The sequence below is a fragment of the Corvus kubaryi genome, unplaced genomic scaffold, assembly GCF_017639235.1.
Source record: "Corvus kubaryi isolate FWS band 111438036 unplaced genomic scaffold, C.kubaryi_AGA036_p1.0 37387, whole genome shotgun sequence".
NCBI classification, from domain to species: Eukaryota; Metazoa; Chordata; class Aves; order Passeriformes; family Corvidae; genus Corvus; species Corvus kubaryi.
Window position 1 is genome coordinate 1,873,350 of NW_024581129.1, and position 11,567 is coordinate 1,884,916.

Sequence of the window (11,567 nt, forward strand, 5' to 3'; positions counted from 1 at the left end):
ACAACGGCGGCGGCCGCGGGAGCCGCCCGGGGCCGCGGGGACGGGCGGGGGCCCGGCCCGAGCACGAGTCCCTGCGCTGCCGCCCGGCCGATTTGCAAGTGAGATGCAGAGAGCCCTGGCAGGACTCGGGTGGCTTTGAATGTTTAATTGCGGCCGGGGCACGGACGGGGGGGTGTCGGAAAGAGTCGGTAGTCACAGCCTCTGAAATGTCCTGACTGCCGGTGAGGAACCCCTGGAAGGGCAAGAACTCCGATGTTCAGGAAATAAGTGATTCACTATTATTTTTTTGTTAATGCAGTTATTAACCTTTTCTATAGCACAGCAGCTATTTTATTCGAGTTCCCCTCAAAAGCAAGGGATTTGATAGCCTTGTTCTCTGACACACCTTCTAAAGTTATAACATAAGGATCCAGGCATCCCTCTTCCCTTCTGAAATCGTCATCTATCTCAACTCCAGCACTGCCAGTGATAACAACTCAGCATATTCTTAATTTATGTTCAGCTGCTGGTACTTAGAAAGAAGCTGGAAATACCACTTCTGTCAGACGTCTGCCTTGGCAGTAAACTGGGGACTGTAAATTCTGTTTTGCTTTTGTCTTTCTCTCTTAAACAGGTTGCATTAAAGTCAGATTTTGCTGCTGTGAATAGATCTTGTTAACATGAAATTCCCTGAAATTGTCTGCATCCAGGAGTGCTATGGAGCAATTTTCACCATGTAGGAGGAATTGTTGCATGTATCTGGTAGTGCCAGGCAGTATTTCATTGACACAAAACTTACAATGAGTGTAGTAGCAACACCCTCTCGTGGAATCTCTGACTGCAAATGGAACAGAAATGCTGGAGCACACAATAAAATCCATATGAGAGCCGTGGTGACAGGAGGTGGTGGCTATTGTGGATACAAGCTGGGATGTGCTCTTGCCAACATAGGAGCTTCTGTTGTTCTGTGTGACATACACAAGCCTATGTGGCTGATTCCCAATGGAGTGGTGTGGATCCAGGTATGATAAATAGTATTTTCCGAACAGCCAAAGTTATTTCATTTTCCATAATGCCTTTTCTGCAATGTCTTACTAGTTTTCACAGAATCCAAATACCTAATTGCCAATAATTTCAAATTTCAGTAACCTTTTTAACTGCATGAATATCCCACATGAGTTTTGGTGAATGGATTTTAGTATATCTGAAATCAAGAAACCAGCAAAACCTGTAATGAACAGAGCAGTTTCACTCCTGACTCCTGAGGATCCTGCCCTCGTGTAGGCCTTAGTTTAACCACCTGTAGAATAAACACTGGAGTATTGTGAACCTTAATGAATGTCTTTAAAGTCCTTTGGGTTGTATGGAAGACATGTATAATTATCAGCAAGTACTGAGGTGTGCCCAGTTTTGAGTTTTGAGTCCCAGGACATACAGCAAGTACAGTTCTATATATGCATTATATATATGGATTCCCTCTGTGCTAACCCACTGTATGACAAATGCTCACCTGCAGCTTTGATTTCAAATCAAATGTCTTTTCTTATGTATTACAGACAGATATCAGGGATTACAATGCCATACTTGCAGCCTGTGAAGGGGCCGACTGTGTGTTTCATGTAGCTTCATATGGAATGTCAGGAACAGAGCAAGTGAGTCCACATAGTTTTGTTTTTTTCTGTGTGACTGCCCACACTGAGGGTGAGAGACTTGATGCTGTAACACTGTATGACAGATTTTCTCTCTTATTGCCCTGGCGTTTTGGTAAATTGCTCTGTGCGAAGTGGAGTGCCAGCTGCAAGCAGGCTGCTTGCAGACTGATTTCCTCTCCATTAGAGGCTCCACCTGGGAAGGTGTTTGAGATGGAAATGGCATTGAAAAGTTCTGAAATGTTGTGAAGATAAAAGAAAGGACAAGGGAGGCTGGTTCCCTCCGAAACCCTGATCCTTCCCTAAACCTTCACAGGTTTAAGGTATAAGGTCACTTGGAAGAATAAAACCGGAACTAAATTATAAATTATTTCATATATCTGAATTATAACAATAACAGCATTTCAAGTCTTTAATTGTTTGCCATTGGGTAAAAAGCTGCAAGGATGCACTTGATGTAGGACTTGGAGTCACAGTTTTATAATTAGAGTTACAAGCACACGCATACACACACACAAACAAACATAACCCTTTCTTACCTTATTTAATAAGAGGAACTTCAGTAATTACCCTGTCTGGATAGAACAGCTCACTCATTGTTTGCCACTGAGCAATGCATAATTGGAATTGCTCTGGTTAGAGGCAACTGGTCACTGAAGTGCTACTGAAACACAGATATTTAACATACTGCTGCAAGATATATAATAACTAGACATATATTTTTAGAAGCACCACAATTCTCTTTGCTTCAAGCAAACTAGTCTGTAAAAATACAAGAAAAATACAGGTATAATTTAAAAATAATGATTAGAGTGATGATTAGTAATTCAGACTAGTGATTAGTCTGAAACAGCAGTCTAAATTACATTTTTAATAATTAAAGCACTAAATTATGTTTATTTGGGAATATTTATAACATCCCCCATTGAATTTAATATGTATTATTATTTTTAAATGCACAATTTCTTTCTTTTCTTAGTTGCATAAAGAAGAGATTGAATCTGTAAACATTAACGGGACAAGATTCATCCTTAATGGTAGGTATTTAACTGTGCCATTAGGTGTTAGTACAGCATATCAAATATCATATACCATTTAGAGAAAGCCAGTTAGCCTTTTTGGCACACTCTATTTGTTACCAACTACTTTACATTGTTGGCAGAAGATGAGGAAACACATCACGGGGGGGGATATGCTCAATCCTGCCATGAAGCGTGATATGAGAGCCAGCACTGTAGTTACTATTTCAGCTTTTCAACACCTTGTTTGACTGATGTGGGAATCTGTATCCATGTAAGGAGTTAACCAATTCCCTGTGTATCTTGTAGCAGCTAACCTGGTTGCTAATACCTTGTGCACAGGCAGTGGGCAGCCCTTGAAGCAGAAGGACTTCTGCCCTGATGCCCAGCTCAGCATGTGCCAGAGAGTAAAGCACTTGCTTCTACACTGATGTCTTCCCTTTAAATATGCTACACTTTGCATTTCAACTCACCCAGTCACAGAATGGAAGCATTTTCTCTTTTAAGATTTGACACTTTCTTAGAAAAAACATCACACAAACTTTTTCCCCATATAATTTTCCAGTAATTAATTGACTTTCTATATTGCTACAGCCTGCAAACAACAAAACATCCCTCGGCTGATCTACACCAGCTCAGTGAATGTGGTGTTTGGAGGGCTTCCTATTGAAGACGGGGATGAGGAATCTTTGCAATATTTCCCAATTGACAAGGTATTTTGTTGTAGTGTATTTTCAAATTTCCTCTTTGTTTACTTTCGTGTTTCTGAAAAAGCCTGGAATTTTTATGACAGTGTTTTGCCAGATGCCAGAATCCAGGCACAAGAAAGGCCAGGTGGGATGAGAGTTTGAGCAACCTGACCCTGCCCATGGAAGAGCAGTTTGAAATGAGATGATCTCTGAAGTCCCTTCCAACCCAAATCATTCTGTGATTCTATGAAAGAAAAAAGAAAACTCTTTACACTCTTTGAAGATACTATTCACAACCTTGGCACATTAGTTTTATATACCTCAAAGTATATATTTCTTTGTTTTCCTATTAAGGCCTTGATTTTGGAAAATAACTTGCACAATGTATGTCACATTAACATCAGGGATATTCCACCTGGACATGAGGATTGTGTTATATGGCTTGGTTTCTCTTTAGCTATTTATTATCAATATGATTTTTTTGGTTTTCCCTGATTGAGGATGACATATATTGAATGTAGAGCTGATCTAGAAAAGCAGCCTATTTTTATATGGTTTTATTGCATTTAATTAAAAAAGAGAAAGTACTTCTGGCTGCTTTGCACACACAGTTGTTTTTTGTGTGCCTCTTCTCTCCATCAAGTACTTCACAGTCTTTCAAGAAGTAGAGATGGAGAGAAAATATTAATAATATTTTTAATAACATTTTGAATAACATTTTTTCTGGGACAACGCCACATCGAAGTGGACAGGATACTTCAGACCAAGTGTAATGACTTCAAAACTTGGCTTTTGACTTTTCCGTTACCTGAAGAAATCCAGATTACAAAGTAGTGATCAATTACATTCCTGGCAGCATTCAAAGCATACATATATTTATTGCTTCTCAAATGTGCTGAAATTAATTAAACAGATTTGCATACACAAAAATGCTTCCTTACTCTAGAAATATTCATGTTTTACCCCGAACCTAATACCCCACAACTTCTGTATTTTGAGGTATTTGTTGCCATCTGCTAAGTAAAGACTAGTGAAGAAGAGATGCCTCTCTGCCCTGTCATTTCAGGAACAGATACAAATATTTTTGCTTTTTCTCTGTAGCTCATTGACCATTATTCCAGAACCAAATCAATTGCAGAACAAATGATACTAGCAGCTAATGGATCTCCACTAGCAGGTACGTTTGTCTGAGCATGAATTCATAGTAGAAGTTACTACTCCTCTTCTTGTTCATCCCCAAAATCCTGTGTCCTGTATCAATCCTTAGTAGACAAGATTGCCCAGCAGTTATGAAATTAACTTACCAAGCCTCTCTCACAAACAAAAGTATTTTCACTTAAAAGTTACTTTTAATTGGTTTTAAGTTCCCACAATGTCTGTAAAGGGTTTTAGCATGGTAGCAGTAAGTTCAGTATGTTAATAAAAAATAATAAGAAAGCTATAAATTAAACAAAACCAAGTGTTTAATGTCACTGTCTCATGCAACATAAGTAAAACATGAATGCTGATTCAATTGTTATGTACCACACACCCCCTCAAGTTATATATTAAAATCTGAAATAGCCACCTGAGCCTAGAGCCTGGAATTATTTATTAGTGCTTCCCAAAGTTTTCCATGCTGAAGAAGCCAGTTATACACTTGAATACTTAAGCTCACCTGTGAGATACTATAACTGCCAGTGCAAAACAAATTAATGTAAAGTGCAACTTGATTCTATGTGACCAAGTGATACTGAGCTAAATTTAGCTGTGGACAACTTACAGGAAAGACTTTTCACTTGATACTTGCAGAGGGCTATAAGAGGTAGAAAGTCCATGATGGGAACTCCATCCCAACAAAATTATTTGGTTTAAAATAAGAAAGGGGTTTTTTTTTTCCCTTTTATTTCCTTAGCAGCACTTCACATCAAAGCCCCTCCTAATTTTGGGACCAATACACATTTCTGCATTTGTCAATGAAATTAGAACCACTCAGTGTTCCAAACATCCCATTTTGATCCTGTGCCATAGCAAGACTGAGTATTTTATATGTTTACAAGTACTATTAAGAACAGTTATTAGCAGGTGATGGAATAGCCAACTGATGTACTTGGGAAGATTGGACTTTTATGATCCCACTGAAATTGTCAAGAGCTTCTACCTCCCTCCAGTGGGAGCTGCACCTGCTGTTGAAGGAACATTTCAGCTCTACCTTGTACTGCTAACAAGTCACTGCTTCCCATCAATAGTTTTGTGTGGCATTAGTTGGTTTCATTCCACTATCCAATAGATTTTCAAATAATCTGCTCACTTCAGCAAACTCATCACCACAGTTGGCACATACATTCACTGCTCTGGCACAGGGACAAGGGACTGATCAGAAAGTGATTTTTAACTATCTGGTATTTTCTAGCAACACAACTATGCTTGCAAGACTTCTTTGAATCTTATCTTGCTGTTTTGCATGCTCTGATTCTCCCAATTTAATATCCAACTACTAATGCAGAACCTTTTGGTATGTATTGTTTTTTAAGGTTGTGAAATGAATTTATTTCAGAGTAAGTCCTGCTGCCACAGCCTTTGGTTCATCCAAACATATAATGTAGTCATGTGAAGCTCTCTTAAGAATGGTCTTATCCCATGTTCTAGGAGGTGGAATACTCCATACGTGTGTTCTTCGCCCACCAGGAATCTATGGACCAGAAGAGCAGAGACACTTGCCAAGGCTAGCAGTATGTCATCTGAATTTTTTAACCAGCAGAGTTTTCTATGATATGGATAAAAAGCTGAAAGGAGCATCACTTATTTTTATTATAAATTGACTGGTCTTACTGGGTAGCAATTCAACAATTCAATTGTCTGCTGAGGATATTATAACTTTTTTTAACAAGCATTATATCTATAAAGAGTGTAGATTTAAAAAGCCTTTTTTTTTGAAATACGAACACACGAAAATCCAGCTTTATAATGTAATGATTACTGTAAGATTCAGGCCAATCCATGATATTTCAAATGTCTGTTTACATGCAACTTACACCAAATGGTTTAAAATACTAATGAAAAGGGATACAGCAAAATATCTTATTTCCACTCTCAACTATTAACAGCTTTCACTGTCCAATGAAGCAGGTTCCAGAGCTGGAAGCACCCTCTGGTACAACAGGTTACTGAAGGGCAGCAGCTGAGGTGTTCACATTTTGCTCTTTTTCACTGGCTTTTAAACTGCAAGGCCAACAGATGATGTTTGGAACATGATCCCTGTAGAATTCTGTGAGCCAGTTATTTTAAAAGAATTAGCGTAATACAAAGTTATGCACAGCTTTCAGGAAATTACAGATTCAAGTTGACCACATAATAAATATTTTTGGTTTGTGGCCGAGGTAGGAAATTATACTAGAGTCAGCTAAAACATACTTTATCATCTTGTAAATAATTTTAAGAATGCAAAATGTCATTTCAGTTAAATCTGAGATGGGTTTTTTAGCCCCTTTAAAAAAATATGATATTTTTAAATGTCTATTTGATTTTGAGCTTGTTTTAAGCCAATTTTAAGGCCTTATGCAACTGTCATGTTTTGCAGTTTCTAAAATTCACCTATTTAATGAAAATGACACTTTCCTTCCAGCCAAAGTGTACCTTCCAGTTTTTCCTAGCCAAAGATATTTGATAAATTTGATACAATTTAGTGAATACTTTTGATCCACTTAGAAGTGTATCTTACCTTTCCATACAATATTTTACTTATCCCTAGAACAGACTTGTATTTTTTGTAAATTCAGGACATATTGCAATACATTTTTTGACATTTTCTCATGAGAAGTTCTCTTGAATATTTTTAATTGATTCATGTATTTTTTTTTTTTTTTAAGTAGAGATAAACCTACATTTATCTGGACAAGAAAGTGCACTTTACCTCATTCTAAAACCCATTTTGCTTTGGTTTCATGTTTGTTTGTCTACAGAAGATTATTGAGAGAAGGCTACTTAGCTTCAAGTTTGGGGACCCTACTGTTAAAATGAACTGGATACATGTTGAGAATTTTGTACAAGCTCATATTCTGGCTGCTGAAGCTCTCACCCCTGAAAAGAGCTACATAGCTGTAAGTACACAGTAAAAGCACCACAGATTTCATGTGTCAGTGGATCCTGCCCCTGTATCCTGTGCTGTAGTAACCAGTGCAGTAATCAGTGTTACTGTCCTTCAGCTTACGTTGTTGTCTGTGTTTTCAGCTGATAAATGTGCTACGAGCAATGTGGGATGGGGCACAGTGTTAGCTGTTGGTGTTGGTTCAGAGATGGAATATTCAGTTCTGTAAGAATAGCTCCATCTTTGCATTTTTAAAATTTAATATCTGTCATTTCTGAAAGATGAGCAAAGAATGTTTGCCATGTTGGAAATGAAACTGCAAGTTCAGGCAGATTCATCCCATTCCCCTGTACAGGTCCAGATTTAATGTCCTGAACTGTGATGATCAGTTCTTCCCATACCGTGTGCCAACAGAGGCACATTTCATCTGGGTTCATTGCTTTCAAAACCAGTTACAACTGTTCTCCTCCTTGTAAATCAGGTTTTTATTCACCTGAAGCACTGCCCTGAGAGTAAATTAGAAAGAGTTTCAAAGTAGATTAAACTACTTTTTCTAAAAGCAAAAGGAAAGCAGGAACATAGACCTTGGCTACACAGGGGTCTTCTGGATTCCAGTGAGCCTTAACTAGACCCAGAGCAGAACGTGTTCCACCCTCTGGTGAACACCTGCCAGCAGCACCAGGAGATCCAGCACCACCTCCAGTGGTGTCTCTGCACAGTCAGTACAGCCACTCTGAACAGGCACAACTATAATAAATCATTTACTCCAAGGCATGTTAATCACACAAACCATTTGGTCACCAATTTCTTTGCACACAACAGTGCAACTGATTGAAACACAAGCAGAGAGTTTGTGACCTGTGTGTGCATCCACTCATACTTGGTATTGCTGTGTTATTTTTAAGCTAATCATAAGGAATGAGATAAAGAAAAAGAAGTGAATATATATGCAGTATTATTTTTGCTGACTTATCTCTTCTTTACCTCTTTAACAGAGTGGCCAGGTGTATTTCATTCATGATGGCGAAAAATCCAACCTTTTTGAATGGTTAACTCCACTTGTATGTGCAATATTAATCTTCAAATACATCAATTTCTTTAACTGTATGCAACTCCAGCTTTTGTGTGCATGTTACATTTCGTATGTTTGCTTTGGGTGTCAGTTCCACATGGAACTCTCTGAATGTGGGTTTAATTCCTGCTTGAATTTCAGTGTGATCAGCACTGTAACAAAGCTCACCCAAAATACTACATTAAAGCAAATGTCTTCCCTGAGGCCAAAGGACCATTTACACCAGCACCCTGTCCTGAGCTGTTATTGGCTTCATTTTTGGGGCATGCAGATGGGAATAATAGGTACTTTGGGTGGGCAAAAAATATGTCTTAAGTATTCAACTATTCATTCGTTTCAAAATACCATTTAATTGTTAATGATAGGCTCAAAATCCTAAACATGTCATGATGTTAAATTAGGTATCAGCCCACCATGACATTTCAAGTAATTATTATAATTTTTTTGCCTTCTTTTAAGACTGACATTTGAAAATGACATAGTGTCTGTGGGTGACATTTAACTGGAATCCCCTTAAAAATTAAAAATAGTAAGAGCAATGATTATTTTTTCTCTTTTAACAGTAAATATTTCCACAAATATCTTCTATATAGAAACTTTAAAACTTGTTTGAAGTTTCTGGGGTTTTTAATTTTTTTAAAAATTTTTTTCAGTTTGAAAGATTAGGTTGCAGTAAGCCATGGATACGTATTCCTACTTCCTTCGTTTATGCATCAGGTAAAATATTTTATCAACATCTCTCTTTCCTGTCCATGCTACCCTCATTCCTCTGTAATATAATATTGTTGTATTTCATTTGCCCACAATTTTTATTTTCATGTATAAAAAGAATATGCTGTGGGCTCACCTAGTGTTCAGCAGGGTGAAATTCAGCTCTGTGCAGTATGTTGAAACCAGAATGATCTCTTATTCAAGTTCCACTAAAACAGGTTTTATGTAGGACCTAACAGATTTATAACTTTGTGGAGTTAATTATAAAAAAAGTTAAATGTAAAATTCCATGACTTTATGAAATATGCTGAAGAATATCTGCTTTGCTGCATGGGTAAATGTCTTGTTCTCTCTAGAATCAAATCCCCTGTGCAGCTCAGACAGAATCCAACTGAGTTCTCTGTCACCATATTTTCTATGAAGCCACATGACCTTTTCAGTGGATCTGTGCCCAACCATACAAACCCTTTTCCCACAAGCACGATAACTAAAATTAAATCCAGCCCCTTGTGAGCAAGTAGTCTTGATGGTGTTAGTAAGGGTGCCCCAAGCTCTCGGGTCTGTGATTATCCTTCACGAGCATTTACAGTGTGAGATTTGTCACAATCATAATGGCAAAGCAACTTACTGTTCTTACCTCAAGTAGAAATCTTTTATTATGCAGCCACATTCATGGAACACCTTCATTCGATTCTGAGACCATTTGTTGACCTGCCCCCACTGCTGACCAGAAATGAGGTAAAGTCTGTGCTTGTAAACTCCCCTTAATTCTCACGGGATCCATACATGTTAATGTGAGAGAGACTTTTAAGATTAAGTTGGTAGAAAGTAAAATTCACCCAGCGTTACTTCAGCCTCCAGTTTCCAAGGCAAATACATGCATTGTGTACAATTTAGGTAACGTATTCTGCTTGTTGCCATGATTTTGGAAAAGAGCTTTATGCTTCCAATCTGGGAGGGGCTTCTTCAGCTCCTCCCTTCCAAGGGCCAGTATCCTGCATGGCTTGGCTGGGCCTTTAGGCTTTGATGTGCCTCTTTGAGTACCTAAGCAAGAGAACAACAGCAGAACATTTTTTGTGGATGTTTACAGATTCTACTTTGCATCTTTTAATGCCTCTTTGTCCTTTCAAGAATCTCCTTTTGAGTGGACAATTTTAAAAATAATGTGTGCGATACTCATAGGACGTTGGTATAACGTTGTGGGGTTTTTATATTTTATGTTTCCTTTAACTGTGTCTTTGCTACCATTTACAGTTTGTTCCAGTTGCCTGTGTATTCATAGCTTTCTATGTTGACTCTTTTGCCCTGTAGGTACAGAACATTTCTGTAACTCACACATTTCGAATAGACAAGGCACGGACTCAGCTGGGGTACCACCCACTGAAGTATGACTTCGCTGATTCTGTGGACCACTACATTAAATCCAGACCACAACCCTCGAATTATTACCTCTTCCTCAATATTTTGCTTACTTTAATTGTTACTTTAGTTTTGTTTTTTCTTTCTTTAAGACTTGATAGCCTTTCAGTTTTGCATTTTTTTAAAGAAAGACGACACGGACCTGCATAAACTGCACAGTCACAGTACTGCCACTCGGATAATTCTAACCTCCACAATAGTTACTGGCAGCTACTTTTAAATTTACAAACAAAATCATAACAGATCAGTGGCTGGACCTGAGAAATTAAAATATAGTAAAGAATAATTGCCAAATCACCGAAACACAACTAGAGTCAAGATTGTTGCGTCTATTTCAACCCAAAACTTTCCAAATTGATTGCTGAAGTAAATGAGAACCTGCAGAAAGAACAAGAGCTGCAGACAGCCTGCAGTGCTTCACCAGTGAAGAAAAATGGCTGAAATGAGGAGAAAGACTGACCACAGCTTCTGTCATGACTCACTACCTTGGGGAACAGAGGAACAAGCAAAGGGACAGACAGAACAGATTACTGCAAATAACACACACCAGGCCTACAGAGACTTCACATTGTGTGATTTTGTGAATTAGCTCTATCACCGCATCTGAGGGAAAATAAAAGTGTACTTGAAACATTGCCGAAGTCCATGCTGTGCTTCTGCACAATGTCCCAGAACTGCTCCCTGCCCTGCCCCTGGTGCAGAGCTAGGGGCTACATGCTGGTAGGGTTTTTCACGGGTCAAAACTGGGTATTTTAGTTAAATTGGAAGTTACATTAGTAAGCTACATTAGTTAAGTGTATTTATGTCACAGTAGAGGAATCTGCCACTATGGGTTGCACAGATCTTTGTATAGCTTCCTTCACCTCCTGTAGTTAGGGGTAACAACTAACACAGTTCAGTTGCTCCTCAGCTGAACTTAAAGCACCAAATTTCTGAAGTACAGCAGCTGTACTGAGCAAATCC

General features: G+C 38.4%; 1 protein-coding gene across 1 annotated transcript; it reads left to right on the plus strand.

The window, feature by feature from the left end:
- Positions 1-106: 106 nt before the first annotated feature.
- LOC121668869 (putative short-chain dehydrogenase/reductase family 42E member 2) lies at positions 107-11,239 on the plus strand. The gene is made up of 11 exons (XM_042037125.1): positions 107-1,001; positions 1,536-1,631; positions 2,608-2,665; positions 3,242-3,360; positions 4,438-4,513; positions 5,965-6,047; positions 7,278-7,415; positions 8,398-8,463; positions 9,128-9,191; positions 9,850-9,923; positions 10,497-11,239. Exons 1-11 carry the CDS (start codon positions 780-782, stop codon positions 10,752-10,754), a joined length of 1,254 nt encoding a protein of 417 aa, XP_041893059.1. The 5' UTR covers positions 107-779; the 3' UTR covers positions 10,755-11,239.
- The last annotated feature ends 328 nt before the right edge of the window (positions 11,240-11,567 follow it).